The sequence below is a fragment of the Ursus arctos genome, unplaced genomic scaffold (assembly GCF_023065955.2).
Source record: "Ursus arctos isolate Adak ecotype North America unplaced genomic scaffold, UrsArc2.0 scaffold_2, whole genome shotgun sequence".
Classification (NCBI taxonomy): domain Eukaryota; kingdom Metazoa; phylum Chordata; class Mammalia; order Carnivora; family Ursidae; genus Ursus; species Ursus arctos.
Window position 1 is genome coordinate 68,271,354 of NW_026622874.1, and position 21,056 is coordinate 68,292,409.

At 48.8% G+C, this 21,056-nt stretch overlaps 3 protein-coding genes across 8 annotated transcripts in view; all 3 read left to right on the forward strand.

Annotated features, from left to right (window-relative positions):
- The first annotated feature begins 3,347 nt into the window (after positions 1-3,347).
- Positions 3,348-10,164, forward strand: ZNF263 (zinc finger protein 263). Its single transcript, XM_026520476.4, has 6 exons — positions 3,348-4,066; positions 4,912-5,092; positions 5,549-5,622; positions 5,906-6,032; positions 7,523-7,639; positions 8,115-10,164. The coding sequence occupies exons 1-6, from the start codon at positions 3,680-3,682 to the stop codon at positions 9,281-9,283; spliced, it is 2,055 nt and encodes a 684-aa protein (XP_026376261.1). The 5' UTR covers positions 3,348-3,679; the 3' UTR covers positions 9,284-10,164.
- Positions 10,165-20,904: 10,740 nt separating this feature from the next.
- Positions 20,905-21,056, forward strand: part of LOC113270874 (zinc finger protein 75A) — a 32,670-nt gene continuing 32,518 nt past the window's right edge. For 5 of the 6 annotated variants that reach the window (XR_007191309.2, XR_007191308.2, XM_026520478.4 and 2 more), the window contains exon 1: positions 20,905-21,024. The gene's annotated coding sequence lies outside the window, so the exon portion shown is untranslated. The remainder of the gene's footprint in view (positions 21,025-21,056) is intronic. The other variant, XR_008960547.1, reaches the window with a different exon arrangement.
- LOC125283444 (zinc finger protein 75A-like) overlaps positions 20,961-21,056 on the forward strand; it is a 45,269-nt gene continuing 45,173 nt past the window's right edge. The window contains exon 1 of the mRNA XM_057315596.1: positions 20,961-21,024. The gene's annotated coding sequence lies outside the window, so the exon portion shown is untranslated. The remainder of the gene's footprint in view (positions 21,025-21,056) is intronic.

Sequence of the window (21,056 nt, forward strand, 5' to 3'; positions counted from 1 at the left end):
GAGGAAATGTTTATGAGAATTGTGTTTAAATATGAGGAATAGACATGAGAAAAATGTTTAAATATTAATATTACCAAACAATATTAGCAAGTTAGTTTGGTTAATGTTAATCTGAAGGAAAACTTAAATTCTAGAACATTTATCAAAATATAGGAAGTGGAGCAAAATGCCTTATCATGTTCATGGAGAAAGGCAACATGTTTCAGATTAATAAAAATAAGATGCATTTCAAATGAAATGCCATTTAAAGTCAATATTTTGTTTATAATTGGATTTCAATGCTAAGAGTAAGATCAAAGAGTAATTTCATACATATAAAGCCAAACCCTGAGCCATAGATCATGGGAAATGTGTAGTCCAGTAAAATGGGATGAAACCAAAGCTGGGAAGAGCAGCAGATAGCAAAGGCTTAGGGTGGCAGAAGCCCGGAGGCCAGGGTATGCTTAGGTGAGAGGCAGGGAAAGCCACATTTCAGACTGATAGGAGCTGCTTATTTGCTCCCTCACCAAAGAGCACAGACCAGAAAGTCTTAACACTGTGTATTTCATCAAATACCGGTTGGAAGACCTCACACAGACAACTGCCCCACTTGAGTGCAGGGGAATCTGTAAGACCTCGGTAAGGACTGAAAGCAGCTCCACAGACAGAATCTAGTGACCATAACAGCTAAGGCCAGGATTAATAGGGGTTCTTTATCTGAGATTCAAATTTGTTTTTCTCTGTTATAATAATCAGGGAGCCACTGACAGCTGAGGACAAGAAAATATGAGAAAGCAGAATCAATAATGGTCGCCAGAGGGCATACTTACTTCCCTGAACATTTTTCACCAAAGACCTAAAATAGTGGTTCTTTTTTTTAAAAAGATTTTATTTATTTATTTGACAGACAGAGAGACGGCCAGCGAGCGAGGGAACACAAGCAGGGGGAGTGGGAGACGAAGAAGCAGGCTCCCAGCAGAGGAGCCTGATGTGGGTCTCGATGCCAGGACTCCAGGATCAAGCCCTGAGCCAAAGGCAAATGCTTAACGAGCAAGCCACCCAGGCGCCCCTAAAATAGTGGTTCTTAATTTTTTTGGTGATTTTGAGAACTTGATGAAAGGCATGGATCTGCTTCCTAGAAAATACACAGGTACATGCAGTTCTGCATACCGTATCAAAAGTTACAAGATCTCCAAGTCCGACTATTGTGACCCCCAGAGTAGCAAGTACAGTAGCCACCAGGTGGCACTTAGGAACACAAACCACAATTTACCATCGCAGTAAGTTCTACTGGACAGTGCTGCTCTATAACCTCATGGACACTAGGTTAAGAACTCCTGCCCCAAACGAGCCTCTGCAGGTCTACTAGCTGTAACCCCCACTCCCTGTAATATTCCAGCTATTTTCTCTGTCTTGAATATAGACAGACCTCAACGAAATGGAGGAATATTACCAGTAATTTTGAATAACTCAGAAAGTCCATTTAGCTTCAAGTCCCCATTAATAACCTTAACTTAGGGACGCCTGGGTGGCTCAGTCAGTTGGGTGTCTGCCTTCGGCTCCGGTCATAATCCCAGGGTTCTGGGATTGAGCCCGGCGTCTGGCTCCCTGGTCAGTGGGAGCCTGCTTCTGTCTTTCCCTCTGTCTTTCCCTCTGCTGCGCCCCCTGTTTGTGCTTTGTCAACTAAGTAAAATCTTTTACAAAACCCTAAACTTAAATAGCAGATGATTCATTCTTTTCCGTCTCAAAGTATGTGTAGTTGTACAAACATTCCCATGTCCCACATCCTGCAATAAAAATCCAAGTGGCTTTTCTGTGAGATAGGGTGAGCCTTCGGGAATTTTGTGCATTAGTGACAGCTAGTATTACATTGAGTTCATCTAAGTGCCAGGTGCCATTCTAAGCGTCCTGCACATTAGTTCATTTAATCCTCACCCAATGTTACAAGGTGGGGATAGTTTTATTCCCTCAAAACAGATGAGAGAAGTTTGGGGATTAGTGAGATTAAAGAACTTGTTTGAGATAACGTAGTAAATGCAGGCGAAGTGGTTATTAGGTTCGAATCTGTAGTCTCCTGAAGTATGTCGAAAACATGAAAATGGCTTCAGAGGACTCTGAGGTCACATGTCTCAACAAGGGTTTCTGAAATGGACCTATACCGGCCTGCGTGCTCTGCGGCTGCTGAGGCACATTTGCCACAACAGCCGTGCACCTCTTTCCCTCGAGCGGCACAAGAAAAAGCCAAAATACTAAGGACTCTTTACACCCAGTCGTCCAAAGCCGGCCTCTCTGTCCTCACATAACCCTTTACTATTATGGCAGCCTTGAACTTTAGCGACAAACTAGCTGTGTGACCCTGAGCAGGGCGTTAACTGACACTCGGGGCTGTTATTCGTTACACAGGGATGATAATAGCGTCTCCGTCCCACAGTTTTGTGTGCTGTCAGCGTCCAGCTGCATCAGGCAGGCGCTCAATAAAAGGTTACTGGTTGTCACGATTCACTCCTACGACGCCTCCATTTCCTGAGTCCACGGTCTTGAATGTCGCTGGAGGAAAGGGAGATGTTGAGCCGACTCTTGGGGTTTCCTTCCGTTCGCCCCTCGCGGTGAACCTCACAGCCTTCATCACAAGACCTAGGACCTAGTAGGGAGCTGAGTAACGATCCTGTCCTCGCAGCGGTGGACAATAAGCGGCACGTCCCGGGTCCCCAGGAGCCCTTGGGGACGTCCAGCCTCCAGGAGCGAGGCCGGGTCAGCAACCGGCGGGACGCACGGCCGCGGCGCGTAGCTCCCCACCGCCGGGTACCTGCCGCGGGCTCGGACGCAGGGGCGGGGTGCAGGCGGCGCCACAGACTACGTTTCCCGGCAAGCCCCGCGGCGACGCTGACCCCGGCGGGTCCGTACGCTTCCAGCCCTCCCCGGGCGCCGAATAGGACCCTAGCTTGCGTGCTTCCAAGGCCGTTGGGGCCAGGGGACCCTCTCCTGCCGTAACCAGAGCGGGAGGCGACTGCCCTTAAATCGGGACAGTGGTTCTCAAACTTGTCTCTGGGGGAAGAGCTTGTTAACAATTCAGATTGCCGCCACTCCCCGCACCCCCCCCCCGACACTGATGCACTGGATTTTGCGTGGCTCAGGGGTTTTCACTTTAGCAAGCTTTCCGGGGAATTCTGATCCGGTAGCCCACGGGTCACGCCATCCTTAGGCTTGTTTTCCACTAAACTTACCTGCCCCGCCTCTCGTCTCCAATTGGCCCGTCGGTTGTCCCGCCCCTGCAGGCAAATCTTCCCTTCTGGTTGGTCGGCGGTGAGTCTGTGGCGAGACCTGACCCAATGGGCGCTAGAGTTCGCGGATCGTGACCCGGAAGTTAGTCCCGAGGCTGCGGCGCTGGCTGTGGTCACCTAACGCGCGCAGGGACTTCCGGCGTGAAGCCGAGCGCCTAGTCTTGCGTGAGACCGCGACGAGCGTAAAAGCGCGGCGTTCAGGTCCTGCCCTGGGGCGTGGGGAGTGGGGGCGTCCTGCCGGTGACGGAACCGGGGTTGGCGCGGCGGCGCCGGTGATCGACTGAGGCCAAGGCGCCGGAGCCGGCTGCGCCCGGGTTGGGGCTGGGCTCTTTGGCCGGGACTTGCAGCTGAGGGGCCCGGGGAGCCTTCCCGGGCGGGCGCAGCGGGTTTCGGGGCCAAGGCCCTCCCGGGGCCTGACGATGGCGTCGGGCCCGGGCTCCCAAGACCGGGAAGGGCTTCTGATAGTGAAACTGGAGGAGGACTGCGCCTGGAGTCAGGAGCTGCCCCCGCCAGATCCAGGGCCCAACCCTGAGGCCTCCCACTTACGCTTCAGACGGTTCCGCTTCCAAGAGGCCGCTGGGCCCCGGGAAGCCCTCAGCCGGCTCCAGGAGCTTTGCCATGAGTGGCTGCGGCCCGAGTTGCGTACCAAGGAGCAAATCCTGGAGTTGCTGGTATTGGAGCAGTTCCTGACCATCCTGCCCCAGGAGATCCAGAGCAGGGTGCAAGAGCTGCATCCGGAGAGCGGCGAGGAAGCAGTGACCCTTGTGGAGGACATGCAGAGAGAGCTTGGGAGGCTGAGACTACAGGTGAGAGAAAGAGCGGTCTTATCTGCGGTTTGTTTGGCCCCGAGGACTAGGACATCGCGGCGGCCCTGCTCTCCGTACCTTTACTTGGTCCCCCAAGTAGATTTTATATGGGCAAGGGTTTTTTTCATAGTTTAGTCAGGAAGATTCATTTTCCACGTTTTCCCCGGGAGGAAGAGTGAGCCGTGAAGAATGCCCTATTTCCACATGGAGGCAGGGGTTCTTCATTAGTGTGAGCCGTGGAGTTAATTCGCAGGGTTCAAATCCTCACTCTGCTCCTTACCTTTGTGACTTTGGGCAAGTTACTTAATCTCTTTGGGCTTCAGATTTGCCACTGGTAAAGTGAGAATGGTGAACCATCTTTCTAGGGTTGCTTTGAGAGCTGCAGGGAGAGCATCATGCAGTTCTGAGCGCGCTGCTGGCCAATAGCGCTTAATGGCTGTTAGCTGTTGTTAGGTGCAGCAGTCTGGTCTCCTCTGCAGAGCTAGGTCGGGTTACTATTGAATTTAGGAAAACAGTTTGGCAGTGAGGTTCTGAGGGCACTTGCCCCCAGGGTCACCCAAGTTTAACTTATGCAGGCGTGAGGAATAGAAGCATATAGAAAGAGTGGGGGGAGGCAAGAAGAAGTCAGGTGTGTCAGCTGTGCAGGGAAGGTGTGCCCTCCCCTCCTATTTTCTCCCATGCATGGGCCATCAGGAAAGCTTTTAGTGTAAACCATCCTCCTCTGTTGCTGGATCCAAAAGGATTGCCAGTGGTTCTCTGTCGAAGGCTTGCCCTCAGAATTCTGTACTCATTTCCCTTCCTGTCGGGCCCTGTTGTGATGCTGAGTGATGTGGGTTGGTTCCCAGGTCACAAACCATAGGCGGGGAACAGAAGTGCTCTTGGAGGAGCCTTTGCCTCTGGAAACAGCACGAGAGTCACCGAGCTTCAAGTTGGAGCCAATGGAGACTGAGCGAAGCCCTGGCCCCAGGCTGCAGGAGCTGCTAGGCCCCAGCCCCAAAAGAGACCCCCAAGCTGTAAAGGAGAGGGGTGAGGAACAGTCGTCTGGGCAGGTGGGAGGGAGGAGGGGCTTCGGGGTTGCCACCTGACACCGGCAGGTGGAGTACGGTTGCCTAGGTGAGGGAATTTCTGGTCTCAGGGTTCCCAGATGTGGAGTGAAGGACCTAAAAGTGGTGACTTGGGTTCTTCTGGGGATGGGAGGCGGGAGGGGGATCTCTGCGCCCTGTAGTATGCACAGCAGAGACATTTCGAGCTTTGAATGATTGAGGGCTCGAATGCTGCAGACCAGCAGGAAAATTGACTGGTGTTCTGTACCTGCACCCCACCATTTTGGATATCGCTTTATTATGCCTCTGTTGCCTGCCTTTGGTCACTGTACAATCCTCAGCAGAGACTGGGTGTTGGGGAATGGATACCGTGTTGTAATAATCCTTGGGTTCCCAAGAATTACAAATGCCATTCTCATCATGATTTCTGTCACTTCAGCATTGTCTGCTCCCTGGCTTTCTCTCTTTCCTGCTGAAGGAAACATGGAAGACAAGGAGATGACTGGGCCCCAGGTGATGTGGAAGTTCCCATTGTCTCCCCCCCAGCACCTTTCCCCGCAGTTGCTCTCGTGGGGATGGGGTCTTTTTGCCTCTCAGAGAGGATCCTTTCTCTCTCTCAACGCGCAGCCTCCCCGCCTTCTTTGTTTATTTCCTCCGCACCTCACTTGTGGGCCTGGCACCCTTCTTCCCTATGAAATGTGTACTTGGCACCCTGGGTTTTGCCCCTATAACTCATGACTCTGCTTGAATTGTTCTTGGTGCCTCAGGGGCTAAAGGAGATCTTGTGCTGTTTCAGTTGCCTGAGAGCTTAGAGGACGTGGCTATGTACATCTCCCAGGAGGAGTGGGGGCATCAGGATCCTAGTAAGAGGGCCCTCTCCAGGGACACGGTGCAGGAGAGTTATGAGAATGTGGACTCACTGGGTAAGGACTTCTTTTCCAGGGATGAAGACTGAGCTGTTTCTTACCAGGGGCCTTTCCGTTAGCCACTCACCTCCAGGACATTAGTTCTGAGTTTTGCCAGAAGTCCTCCCTTTTTCTAAAGCTCCCTGGAAGAGGATCAGTTAAACATCTGGCAGGCGGCACAGTTGGCAAACTTATGGCTCCCAGCTGCCAGAGCTGAAGGCAGGGAGTGTGAGCTTTCATGGACTTCCCAGAGCAGAACAAATCAAATCCACTGACAGCCTCCCCCACCCCCGCATCACACACCCTGGCAGTTCTTGATGCCTTGTAATTTTGAGATGCTTATTCTTCTGACCTCACTTGTATTTTCTATGCTTCATTAGTATTTCTAGGCCCTTCCCCAGCTTCAGGGGGCACTGGAATATTCCAGCTTAGCAGTTATCCCAGCCCTTAAAAATTCAGGAATGTGGGGAGGCCTTTTGGAAATTTGAAAATGATATTTATGTATAAAACAGGATAAGTAAATTAAGATCCATCTATGTGTTGAACTATTATGCAGAGATTAAAAATGAAGTTTGTGAAATATGACAAAAAACTGATAGTTGGATCTGGGTGAAGAGTGTACAGGTATTGTATATTTCCTTCAACTTTGGATGCATGGAAAGTCTCATAAAAAAAAGTTGTGGGAAGTCTTAAAGTAAACAGTTCTGTGTGTGTTATGATCGATTATCGCTATATTGCCACATGGTAGAAGTCAAACGCACTTTGTTTTCATACATCAGGTGTTTGTAAAGAGAGGCACAGCTGTCAGCTCACTTGCACTAATTCTGCATAGGGGTCGTTGCTGGATTTGGTTCCCTTCATTGGGACCTTCTCCAGGTTCTCCATCATTGGGCCTGGCTTGGTGCCCTAAGTTGAGCATATCTTTCAGTGAGTGCTTCATAGGAAGAGAAGTTCGGATCACAAGTTCTTAGAACCAAACCGTTTAAAGTCCACGTTTGCTGGGATTGGAGTGAGGTGTTAGTTATAGCACAGCACAGGAATGGTGCTTTTGGGTTTTCACCTTGGTCCTCTCAGAGCCCCAGATTTCTTTCTCATTGTCGATCATACTGTATTTTCTCCTGGAATTGTCTAGTGGAACTCAGTTCTAGTTTATATTTATCTGTGAGAGTCAGGGCTCTTTTATAATACTAAGCTAATTCCTCAAGAACTGATCACTCTAATCATGTTTGTTTGATTGTTTTAATTACAAAAGTATACATTCTCATCGCGATAGGTCCCAAGTACTACAAAAGCATAAAAAGAAAAAAGCCATAGTCTCCCTCCTCCAGTTTCTTTCTCTGGAGGTGATTCCTGAGAACAGTCGCGTGCACCTTCCAGGTGTTTGCTGTCAGACTTACTGTGCCTTCTGTGGCTGTGTCCACTAAGTGCAGGAACAAGATTATCTTTGTTACTTCTGCCTGGTAGAGAAAAATGGTGACGTAGAAATCTGTTTCTTTCATTGTAAACAGAGTCTCAGGTTCCTAGTCAGGAGGCCCTGAGCACCCAGGTGGAACAAGGAGGAAAGCCATGGGATCCCAGTGTTCAGACTTGCAAGGAGGGCCTGCGTCCCAGAAGCCCAGCTCCAGGTAAGGAGTGAAGATGAACAGCCTTTCCAGCTCGCCTCCTGCTGTTGGGAGGGAGGCATTTGAGGATTTGGGTGTAGGGCTAGCCCATCACTGCTGCTAGGAAGATACATTGCTTCCTGTGTCTCCACTGCCCATTCCATCCCGGGGTGCAGAATGCAAGGGGGCATTCACCCCTGGGGCCCACCCTAGTCCCAGCTCTGCTCCATGCCACCCATTTCCACAGGGCAGAAACTGGAACCTCAGTTTAGAGGGAATTGGGGGCCTGCGCAAGGGAATTCAGGACTGGACTGAGTGAGCACTGGTTCCTGAGAGATGGCCCCACCCTTTTTCCTCTTAGAGTGCACTGTCTACATGGGAAACTGAGGCAGAACCAACCCTTCTGGCCTTTTGACCTACATGGAGTAGCAGATATGTGGGATTTCCTTCTCTGTGGTATAGGAATAACACAGGGGTTTGGTTTCTGTTGCTCTGCCAGGAGAAGAGAAGCTTGAGAACCAGGAAGAAAGTGCTCAGTCCGTTTCCCCTGAGAGCATCCACCCGCAGGCACTGCTGCCTGGCCAGGCCAGAGGGGAGGTGCCCTGGAGTCCTGAGGAGGGAAGGCCTCGGGACGGGGCAGAAGGGCACTGGGAGCCTCCCCCAGAGGAAGGGATGAAGCCGACCTTAGTGGGGGCCACAAGTTGCAGAGAACTGGGGCGACCAAAGGAATTACAGCCGAAGAAGCTCCACTTATGTCCCTTGTGTGGCAAAAATTTCTCTAACAACTCGAACCTAATTAGGCACCAGAGAATACATGCAGCAGAGAGACTGTGTATGGGTGTGGAGTGTGGTGAAATCTTTGGTGGGAACCCACACTTTCTGTCACTACACAGAGCACACTTGGGAGAGGAGGCCCATAAGTGCCTGGAATGTGGAAAAAGCTTCAGTCAGAATACCCACCTGACTCGCCATCAGCGCACCCACACCGGTGAGAAACCCTATCAATGTAACGTGTGTGGAAAAAGCTTCTCTTGCAACTCAAACCTTCACAGGCACCAGAGGACACATACAGGCGAAAAGCCCTACAAGTGCCCCGAGTGTGGGGAGATCTTTGCCCATAGTTCCAACCTACTTAGACACCAAAGGATTCACACAGGAGAGAGACCTTATAAGTGTGCCGAGTGTGGGAAAAGTTTCTCTCGCAGTTCACACCTTGTCATACACGAAAGAACTCACGAGAAAGAGAGGTTTTACCCCTTCTCTGAGTGTGGGGAAGCAGTGAGTGACAGCACCCTCTTTCTTACAAATCATGGAACCCACAAAGCAGAGAAAAAACTCTTTGAATGTTTGACTTGTGGGAAAAGCTTCCGTCAGGGCATGCACCTCACCAGACATCAGAGAACGCACACAGGGGAGAAACCATATAAGTGTAACCTTTGCGGGGAAAACTTCTCGCATAGATCAAACTTAATCAGGCACCAGAGAATTCACACGGGAGAAAAACCCTATACCTGTCATGAGTGTGGAGACAGTTTTTCTCACAGCTCCAATCGGATTCGTCATCTGAGAACCCATACGGGAGAGAGACCCTATAAATGTTCTGAATGTGGAGAGAGCTTTTCTCGGAGTTCACGCCTTATGAGTCACCAGAGAACTCACACGGGATAGAAACAATGGGATTTCTCTTTGGCCCAGATAAGGTGGCATACTCAGAGGGTCCTGTTAAGAGCCGGTATTCTTTGCCCAGCCCACCAAATGATCTGTTTTCAAAGTAATTACTATAAAGATGAACCACGTGGGGGTCACTGTGAGGGAGGTGCAGAGGCAGCAAAGGATTAGTGTAGAACTAAAACGGAATTCTCTCCGAACTGTTGAGGGTGACAAGTCTCTGAGGTGACCTGCTCAGGGCAGAGTTCTCTGTGAAGTCTCTCGTCCCAGGGTGCACCTGCTCCCTTGGTATGTTTAGCCAGGTTGTGATCTGGGTGCCTTACAGTATCCATTGTCTGTCCCAGCAACTTTGGGAATCCGTGTGGCTTTCCGTTACTGCTTCCTCGCTTGGAATGTTCAGCGGGGGCATTTGGGCTCCTGAGGCCTGGGACCAAGGAAGTATTCTGGGAAACCAGCTCATGGCCACAGAAGACTGGTTGGTGACTTGCAGCTCCCCCAAAAGCCCTGGCTGGGAAGCAAGGGGCAGTCCATGGCAGCCACCACTGCGCCTCTAGGATAGGAGGGCCCATGCACAGGCCAGGCATATAAACGTCACCTCAGACCAAAAGGAACCAGAGATCTGAGGGAAATAGTAAGGTGGAGTTTGCAGTTCAGCCCAGGTATTGGCAGAGGAAACCAGATTCTGAACTAGTTTACCCTTGCAGAGATTAAGACTTACCCTACTCCTGTCCAAGAAAGAGACAGAGCTCTGGGGTCTTCAGAGGGTTCTACGAAAGCGAGGTTCCCTGGGAGGCTTTGCAAACGTGGCTCCTGGGGAAATTAGGGATCATGCCTTTCCCTGTTGAAAATGTTTGGATGCTAATAAATATCTTCAGGAAACATGAGCATGTGTGACTCTTCATTGAGGACCTTTTGTCTTGGCCTCCAGTGTTGATTTGTCTCCTGTCTGCTTTGGCCAGAGGACCTGCTTTTTCTGTGGTTGGTCAAAGAAGGTTTGGATGAGGTTGGCTGAGGAGGGCTGAGGTAGGGGGTGGCCCTGGCCGGCTCCAGGCTGGGACTGCTTCGCGGTAACAAAAGGGTCAAGCCCAGTGGCTGCTTGGGGTCATGTTGTCATAGGGTCTCCTAGAAGGTGTCTTTCCTTTCAGTGGTGGACAGCAGTAAAAAGTCTTCGATTTCTTGTTTAGAATGTTTACTTTCTGTGACAAAGCTGAAGGAAAATCTGGCTCTTCAAAGACAGGACATAACTGAATTATTGCCTGTTAATGGAGGGAAGATACAGGCGAGGGCAAAATTTTTAGGGGGAAAGCTTTGTATTTTAGAATGGGGAATCGGGAATAGGAATTCCAGGATGTGTGTCTGTGAGAAAGAGGTAGACTACCACAAAGTATTCTAGGAGTAGGAAATTCTGGTGCCAGGAAAACTCTCAGGATTTGGCCCTGGAGGAAGATAGCTAACTGTTCCCTGGGAGAAAAAGGTGGAACGTTACCTGGCAACTTGCTATCAAATACAGTAATTTTAAGTGAGGGAAACAACTGTGCATACCCCTCCCCCTATTTCCTTATCAGTCTTATCTCAGCCCTGCCTCAGTGTAGTATGAGTTTGTCCTTGGTTTTCTGAGCCAATTTTTAAAAATCTTGTTTCTTGGGGCACCTGGGCGGCTCAGTCGGTTAAGCGCCTGCCTTCAGCTCAAGCGATGATTCCAGGACCCACATCGGGCTCCTTGCTCAGCAGGGAGCCTGTTTCTCCCTCTGCCTGCCGCTCCCCCTGCTTGTGCTCTCATGCTTGCTTGTTCTCTCTCTCTGGCAAATAAAATCTTAAAAAAAAAAAAAAATCTTAGTTTCTTATTTCTCTTCTTTTCTCCATGAGGGGGCAGGGTAGTGCAGGGCTTGAGGGGCAGGCGAGAGGGTGAAGATTTGAGAGAGTGATTTAGGACCACGGTAGTAGCAGGACAGGACTGGTGTGGCTGCTGATGCCATGAAATGTGTGGGTGACGTCAAGTTGATGTTGTTACTAAGCACTCTTCGGTTAAGACTGCAACTTACGTGGATTGTAAACGTCCTGAGAATGGAAAGCACCCCTTCCTTTCACCCCTTTCCCCCATAGTGTCACCCATGCACATCTGATAGTGGTCCAACTGCTGTTGCTCCTACTGGGAGGACTGCAGCTTCAGGCTAGAGCAATGAGCGCCCCCAGAAATTCACTCCCTGCACGAAAAAATCTTTCCAATAGGAAGCCCCCCCCGCCCCCCGGTCTAGCTCCCCTTCTAACAAATTCACAAGCAAAGCTGTTCTTGGCTGTTTCAATGAGATGATTTCACAGAATATTCCACGTAAAACATTTAGTTCAGCCCCTGGCACACAGAAAGTACTCATCTATTGGTGTCATCTGTGGGCAGATAATACTGGCAAGACTGCCTTCTAAGCACCTGCCACTGTGCCACTGACCACACTGGCAGAAATTTCTGTTACTGACAGGCACGAATGGTGATTTCTTTCTTTGGGGTCATATCAGAGAGTAGGTTGAAGGTCCTTACTGCAGGGTCCCGTGAGGTCACTGCAAGGGATGACCCAAGTGTGTGCTTTTTTACATTTGTACTTTAATGCCGTACACACACTTTTTACGTTTATACTTTTACCCACTAGTCCTTGAAAAAGAAACCAGAAGTCTCCAACTGGCTTTTAGGTCAATGGGAGACTGACACTGGGGCAATAAAGACACTTGCCCCCTCAGGCCAGCTGGGTACAAAGGAGATCTGGGAGATGTAGACTGACCCTGAACAATAGGCACAGTCCTTGGAGCAAAAGTAGCACAGAAGACCAGCAGAAGGACTCCTGGATGGAGGGTAAGTACCACATGGAAGCATTGTGGAAACACCTGGCAGAGGCAGAGTAAGAGCAGTGGGCCAGACATCACTGAGGACAAAGCTGGTAAGGCCAGAGTCTGGAAAAAAGTTAGTATTAAACAATTTTTTTCTCCAGAAAAAAAATCAGAAATCACTATGAATTGAAAGGATTTATGGGTCTCAATATCATAATCTGAAATTTAAGTTTCTGTACCCCCAGCCCTTTTAAGAAGAGTTTACTGTTTGAATTACACTGTCAACTGATAGCATTTTGGAAAGTGCAGAATCCACCACCACTGCTGTAAGACTTGGAATTTTCGTAAATGTTTCACAAACATTTGAAACAACTAAGTCATTAAAAAGTTCTAGCAAGTTTATTAGCACTAGGGGTCTAACTTCTTTGGGTGTCAGCAGCTCAAAAATAGTTCTTAATTAAAAGTGCATTTATTAGAAAAAATAGAGGTGCATTTATCCTTTTAGCCCTTAATCTAGCTTGCAAACACGATTAAAATTGACTTCCACTGTTGAAAGGGAGACATAATTCTTTCTGGTCAAGTCATTTTTACGAAGAAGAGCTATGTGATGCCTCACATAGGTTGTTAGGAGGCAGTGGGAATAGCCTAGGTAAATTCAACAATGGTTGAAAATGGTTGATTAAAAATGGCTCAGAACACCAGCGTATTTGGACAAATCTTCCAGTTAATATCCTCAGTTTATCACTATAATGACCCAGAAGCTGTAGTCAGAAATCAAAACTGGTGACACGCCAGGTTCCTAACCTGCTCTGAGAAGGTGGTCAGATTTCCGCAGGCTAGAAAGGGTAGGGAAAGAAAAAACTTTCTTTTTCAAATCCTGGGGTATGTTTTTGGACATAATGCGGAGTCGTGTTTGCCTCTGTACCCCCACTCTTTCTCGCTCTTCGAGGGGGGGCGGGGGTTCAGCCACCGGAACGAGAGTGGGGTGCCTGGGTTTCTCGGAGGAGCACTAGTCCTGAAAATATGATTTCCAGAACCAAAGATATCAGCACCTTCCTGACGGCCTGATCGCCCGCCTGCGCTCCTACCCCATCGAGGACGGCTCCCGCGCGGGCCCGGGGAGGAACAAGAGGTGGCGAGACGGGCGCTCGAGAGCCAAGTCCCGACAAACTTAACCTCACCCTAAGCCCAACCCCTCTGGCGGCCTCTGCTCCCGAACCACGGGGACAGCTAGCGCTGGGCGCCTCCCCACCCTGGCCTCTCTAGCTAACCGGCAGGAACTCCACGATAGCGCCCGGCCGCGCCTCCCTTCGGGCCCACCCCCTTCTCCCCGGCCGCTCTAGCCCGCCAGTAGACACTCTATGGCTGCGCCCGTCCCACGGCCCGCCCGGCACTCGCAGCCTTTCCCCGTCCTGGCCGCTCTGGCCTGCTTGGCGGGCGCTCTGTGGCTGCGCCGGGCCGCGTCCGCTCCTAGGGCCGCCCCCCCCCCCCCGCCCCCGCTCACGCTCCCGCCGCTCCGGCCCACTGGCTGGAGCTCCGCACAGTTCTTGGCTCCAGGGCTGGGCAGGGACATGTGGCCGCAGGCTTCCCTCCCCTCCTCCCCAGCGGACGCCGGCGGCGCTACAACACTCTCCGAAACTTTCCCGGGTCTCGATCAGATATGTGCCTACCCCGGACCTACACCGGGCCCGGCTCTCGTGGTCCAGCAGGGGGCGAGCGCAGACCTGGGTGGTGTGGCCGCCGGAAAAGGGGCGGTTCAAGCGCCGGGAAGGGCGAGCCTGCAGGCCGACCCGACCCGACGCCTGGAGTCTTTGCTCTAATGCAATGGGAAGCCCACGAAGGGATTACAGGGTGAGAAAGGATGGGGAGAGGACAAGAAAGGAGACTGATGCAGTTGTCCAAGCAGGGGGTGATGACAGCCGGACCGGGGCACGAACAGCAGGGAGGGAGAAGTGGAGACAAAAGGTGAGCCAGTTAGAACGTAGAACCGACAGAACTTTACGTGGGCCCAGACGGATGTCTGAAATCCTAGGATGACCTAGCATGAAAATCTGGCCCGGACCTGTCTTTCCTGCTTTTCTTTGCCAGCTGCCCCTACAGCAACCATCCAGGGACCTTGCAGCTTCCCAGGGAGATACACTCTCTCGCATCGAAGAGCCTGAGCTCTTTGCCTGGACTGCCCTGCCACTGCCCGCACTAAACTTTAAAGCTCAGCTCAGAAGTTACACTTGACCCTCTTAGATACTTCCCCTGCTCCCCAAACACTCCCAAAGCCTTCTCCACAGTCATCTAGCACACATTGAATGGTGGTTTGTTTCTATTCTTTTTCTTCCTAATCCAGGTCTGAATGCCCAACACCAGGTTTGGTACCTAGCACGGAAATGCAACGTGAAGCTTCCAGAATCAGTGAATACTTTTCAAAAGGGTGTGACTGCGGGTCTTTTACTCTGGCAGTGTATTACCCATGACGCGGGGAGGGGGCGGGGGGGGGGGGCGTTTGATGCAATGACTTAAATTAAAAGGAACTGGAGAGCCGTCCAGTAAATTCCTCTGACATTCCCATCAACTTCTTCCACAATGCATTCTACCCTGGGCTCAAGACAAATGCTAACGTTTTATTAATGCCAAGGCCTAAAGCACGTTAAGACAATAATATATAAAAAGTTGTATTTACCGAGTAATCTGCCTATTTTTTAAAAACATAAAGTATACCAAAGTGTTAAACTGTCGTTGGTCAATAGATTTTGGGTGCTTTTCATCTTTTAAATATATATCTTCTATAGAAATCAGCATGTAACTTGCACATTAAGAGAGGGGGAAACAGTAGGTGGTACAGATTTAAGAAAGCTGAGAATGTCACACCATTAAACTGAAAACTGAATCTATTCTTATCTTTTTATTTTTTTTATTTTATGTATTTTTTAAAAATCTTGTTAAAAATAACCAGAACTAGTCAGCATATAGTTTCTTTTTATATGCTCTGAATGAGATAGAATGTAATGCTTTTCCCACATCCATTCCACCTTAGATAATCTGGGACAATAACTCTTTGTTATTCAGATCCTTGTCTAAAATAGAAACAAAAATGGATTAATGAATGTTTTTATACTTTAAAGAAGCAAATTTATTTTTAAATTGTATGCTTTATAAACAGTATATAAATGGGCAGTGCTATGCAAAATGAGGTCAGCTGATAAAAACAATGACAGTTCACAACAGGTCTGCATCGTATTTACAGAAATCTTTAAACACAAAATCTAGTTACTAGATGTTGAAGGCATACTGAAGGAATCCTTCATAACACGAGGCCTAGGTTTCAAAAAACTACCAACTCTAGAATGGATTCTACTTTGGAACTGTTTTTTTATTATTTCTTGTTGCATCTCTTTCAGTGTGAAATGGAACCTTTGAAACTCAGGTGTGGCATCAACAAAGTCAAGGAGGTAGTCCAAACTCTCTCTGACGGCAGATAACTGAAATTCAGCAGTCTGCTCTTCAGCTCCTCCTCCTTTCTGAACAACTTCCTTTGTAATTCCACTTTTTGTTTGTGTGGGGCTGCCCTTTTCTTCGTCATCCCCATTGAACCACACCCTGTCATCACCCAGTGTGGTTTCCAACTCCCCACATTTCTCAAGGATTTCTCTGTAATCTCCATCTTCTAAGCCTTGAAGATCATATTCAGGTTCCTTTTTGTAAAGAAGATTCTCCCATGCGTTTGCTATGGTTATTTGTTTCACTTCATCCCAACTCTTTGCCCAGTTAAAAATTGCACTTTTTATATTGTAGATTTTAATCTTGGAAACTCCTTTTTCTCCTTTATCTTGCTCATCATCACTTTCTTCAAAAATTACAAGACTCTCTTCAAGTTGCTTCCACCTATAAAGTCGTTTGCAGCTCAAGATCACACCTTGATTCATTGGTTGAATCAAGGTTGAAGTGTTATGGGGAAAGAACATGCATTTTATTCGACCATCCTCACTGGTTAGTGATTCGGCGGAAGGGTGAACTGGAGAACTATCCAGAAGTAACAAGGCCCTGACATCCTCTTCATGGAATCCTAAAATATTAAGTTGAAAATGCCTGACCTCAGGAACAAAGTTTTGAAAGAACCATTCTGAAAACAGTTCTCTGGTGAACCAAACATCTTTACTAGGCTTATATATCACAGGTAATGTACTTACGTCCTCTTTCACACTTCTGGGCAGCTTTGATTTTCCAATAATGATTGACTTTAACTTATGAGTTCCATCTGCATTTGCACATAAAAGAGCAGACAACCGTTCTTTGTTTATTTTCCTCCCAGGCAGGCAGATCTCTTTTCTGCTTGCCTGAATGTTTTCTGGCATTGATTTCCAAAAGAGGTCAGTCTCATCCCCACTGTACAGCTGAGCCAGACTCAGTTTCTCCTCTTTGATAAGCATATACAGTTTTTGTCTAAATGGTTCGACATTTTCTGAAGCTGAACTTAGGACTTGTTCCCCACATACTTTTCGATTCCCAATTGCGTGCCTATTTCGAAATCTAAAAAGCCAACCAGTGCTAGCTTTAAAGTCTGTTCGCCCGAAACACTGTGCGAATCTCTCTGCAGCAGCTTGAAGCTCCACACCTCTAACAGGGATGCCAGCTGAGCGTTTCTGTTGGTACCACATGTAGACTGCATCATCCACATCACCGTATTTGGCTCCTGTTGTCCTCTTTCTCTTCTCAGCCCCTACTAATGGCATGTCCTGCTTCAGTACAAAGTCCAAAATCAATTTCTTATTCTTTTTAATGTCATAAAATGTTGATTTACTGATTCCAAATTCATCCATTACACTTCTAAGAGATCGTCCAGCTTCAATCCTACTGAGAACCTTCATCTTCTCCTCCAAATTCAGTGTTGTATATTTCCCTCTTTTATTCATACTGAATTTGGTTTCAAACAACCAACAGGAGATAAAGAGGGAAAAGCCTTACTGAATTGGAAAAAATTAAAAGCAAAACAAAAAACTAGCCTAAAGCCCCAAAAGGCACAGGCATTTGTAGCAGAAGGGTAATGGTCTACAAGGGATAGAGGGTCATGACTGAAGTGCTAGTCTACAGACGAAGGTCTTATGAACTCAGAAAGCCACCACTATCAAAGCCCTATCTAGCTGTTGCTCTTGCAAGATATGGCTGATCGGTTCTCAAAACCCCATCCTCCTCCTCCTTTCTTGACAGATAACAGCAGCACTAGTGAAGAATAACAGGAATACCTGCATACTCTCCCTAACTCAACACAGAAAAAGACAACAGGAGGAGAGGTGATATGTGTCCACGAGAACAAATCCAGGTGAGAGAAGTCTACATAAAAAGCAGTGCTTGAGAAGGGAGTGTGAAAGCCTCAAAGACATAGACAGAGTAATCTTGGGTAGCAGAGATGCAGCCTGGCTTCTCCCCTTCCAAAACGACCGGATTTGACCTCACTGCCAGAAAAAAAAATGGTGCTTGTGGTGCTCTGTCAGTAGTGTTCCCTGGGCAGCAGGCCATCCACCTGGATAAAGAGTCCAAGCTATTCTGACATTGGGATGTCTGGAGAGCTGGCATTCCCGAACAGTTGTTTAGTATCTTTACGTGAAAAAGAAAGTAGGTTCTGTTGTCCATCTGAAGAAATCTCACATTTACTATATTCAATGTAGCATTCCCAAAGACTGAGCTTTAACTTCTTACGTTTACCAAGGTAATCTCTAAGTATGTAAAAAGTTGTTAGTGGCATTTTCCCACTCTTGGAGCTTCTTCCTTGTGTACATCTGGTATATTCTCAAGTGTTATTTTTCACTGACGCTTTTCCATATTTTGGAATTATCAAGTTTCAGAGTCACGGCAGTTCTCAGAGATCAATCCAAAAGTTTTAAAAATATTTTACCATAGTTAAACATTTTTTAAAAGATTTGGCCTTTCGGGGCGCCTGGGTAGCGCAGTCGTTAAAGCGTCTGCCTTCGACTCAGGGCGTGATCCCGGCGTTCCGGGATCGAGTCCCACATCGGGCTCCTCTGCTGGGAGCCTGCTTCTTCCTCTCCCACTCCCCCTGCTTGTGTTCCCTCTCTCGCTGGCTGTCTCTGTCAAGTAAATAAATAAAATCTTTAAAAAAAAAAAAAAAAAAAAAAAAGATTTGGCCTTTCATTTTTTGTTCTAAATTACATTCTAAATACATTAGAATGTTAAGTAACAGATTTGTTATATTTGAGACTTTATTAGATTTCTCTTCACTGTAGATGTTTCTTAATTTGAAACAATACTCACTTTTTCACCTGCTTGAAGAAATTTAAAAGATTTCTCTACTAGTGTTTCTGATATTCTTCAGATATTCCTTGCAGGTCCTCCTGGTGATGCCCAATGACATTCCATGTTCTTACAAGTGTCCTACTCTAGGTTAATTTCATTGTTTTTATTCCAGACACACAAACTCATGAGAAGTAACAAAAACTGCAACTTTTATCCATTTCAGGTGCTATGAAGAAAGAAAAGTATGTCAGAGAAATGAGGAAAATGATTGGCATTTCACTTATTTTTTTCCTCTCCTATACTGCAGAGCCTAATTGGCTTTCATTCATCCCTCAACTACAAAGAATTATCACAAGCTTCTCATCTAGAAACCCAAAAGAGCCCAGGCTGCTAGTTTTCCTCTAACATTTGTTGCCAGAAATGCCAAATGGTTTGCAGAACACTAAGAGGATCATGAAAGAATATGATCGTGAATAAAGTGTAGAGCAAATACACACTAAGATCAAGCAACTTTCTAAAAGGCAGCCAGAACTAAGGGAATTATTCAGTTATAATGAATATAAATGGAAAAAGAAAAAAGAGAGAATTGGTTAGTCAACAGCAGCATTACTAACTCCAGCCAGTCATGCAGCAAAACATTCAGCCCGCTACGGCAGTTGTGTGGTATCTCAGAATAAACTTCACGTCTTTGCTGTCATTGCTTCCTGGCTGTACATTTATCTTTTTTTTTTTTTTTTTTTTTTTTTTTAGCAGTGCCCAGCAGGGATCGTGATTTCAAAAGGAAAGTCTTGGGGGGGATGTTGGTGGGCTCCACAGCAAGGGAAAGGAACTCTGGCACAGGCTTCAAACTACAAAAATCATTACTGGCCCTCATTTACTCTTCACCAGTTTGTGCCTTCTTCTTGCTTTCACAGGGTCTCTTTTCCCACTTTTTCTCCCCCAACCACCTCCATACCCGTGTCATGAATCAGGCCTGTCAGTCCCATGCAAGGGCACCACTGGCAGAACTTCATTTATTCACATTAGTAAGTTCCAAGTATGTGCTTAGCCTTGGGCCTGATGGTGATGATCTCAATGCTAAGAGCACTACTGTCCCCTGGTTCTGGAAGCCCGGAAAGGATTTTTTTTTGAGGAAACTAAGTCTCAACCTGACTCGGATTCCAAGGAAATGACCCTGCTCTGAAACCTATTCAAGTGACCTAGACAGATGCTTATTCTTACCTCCCGTGTGTAATCCTTTGATTTCACTGAGAAAGGATCAGAGAAGCCTAACAGGATTCCATCTACAAGCAAAAGTAATATAATGGCCCGGTACTTACTGGTCTCCCATTTGCATTCCCACCTTCACCTTACTTCCAGGTGAAATGCCCTGGAAAGAAGCTCCCTCAAAAAGCCTCCAGCCATGCTCCAGGATTTACTTTATTAAATGCGGTCTCTTCACTGCCATGCAACGCACCCCTTGAGAGGGCTACAAGAACTTGTCTGTTAAGTCTTCCTCCAAATGTAGCCCGATCACACTTAGTGAGAACGTATGACGGATCTTCTCACACCCCAATCTTTTCCAGCTTTCCCTCTGTGTGGATGTGGTCCCACTCTGTGGTGCAGACAGATCAGGTTCATGGTCTCTTACCATTTCGCCAACCATAAGTCAACTTCCACTTCCATGGACTCCGCAGCGCTCAGCGTAGGGCTCCCCTCTTCCTAGCCTCTGTTATCTACTGATGGTCACGAAAGTGCCGGGTCCTTTGGCCAGATTCTTTGCAGCCAAGACTATGCCCTGTGCACTCTAGCCCAGCCTGCACGTAGTGGACCTAACACGTAACCCGTTGCCTGGCGAAGGCTGACGTTAGGAGAACCCTGATGAGGAGGAGACGCCGACAACCCGAAATGCCTGGATCCTGAGAAGTAAGGTTCAGGAACTCTAGCAGAGGCTGTAAGGGACACAAGATGGAAAGGGGGTTTCCATCATCCAGGGAGCATGCCGGAGCGGACCGAGCGGGAGCCAGACTACAGGGGACCGGAATCCCATACTGGGGGCCGCCGCCCGTCGCTCGTGAGACCCTGGCCGAGCCGCGCCTCCCTGTCCCTGTCAAGGACACTACAAATGGGACCCGTCTCACCGGCTGCAACCTACCTCACCAGGAAAACGTAAATGTTGTGAGGGACGCGCGGCCCAGAGGAGAGAACAAGCCCTCGGGGGCCGCCGATCCCGACCGGGACGAAAGCCCCGGGAAGGCCAAGGGCCCCGCGCGCGCAGGGGCGGCCACCCTCGCCAGGCGGGGCTCGGGACACCAGGCGCTGCCGGCCGCCCGAAGGCCACGCAGGCACCAGCCGGTCGCGCAGCGTCTCCCGGAGCGGGGACGCGGGGCGGTGACAGCCGCTCACAGAGCCGCGCGCAGGCCCCTCTAGGCCGCGGCGGGCCGGGACACTCTGTAGCATTAACTCTTTCCGGCCGCTAGGGCGGCACCGGGCGGAAGGCCGCTTCCGTTCGCTAGGCCGGGGCTGGCCGCGCGGCTGCTTGAAGCCTCTCCCCGGAAGGGCGTCAGTCCGCTTCCGGCCGGGGCGCGGTGTCCATTGGGGCCCGGGCGGCGACGCGGTCCTGAGGGCCGGTGCTGAAGCGGGTCCTGCGCCTGGCGGGGCCCGCCTCGGAGCGGCGCGGGGCGGAGGGCGGCGGCCTGCAGGTGAGCCGGTGGCAGGCGGAGCGGCCGCAGCC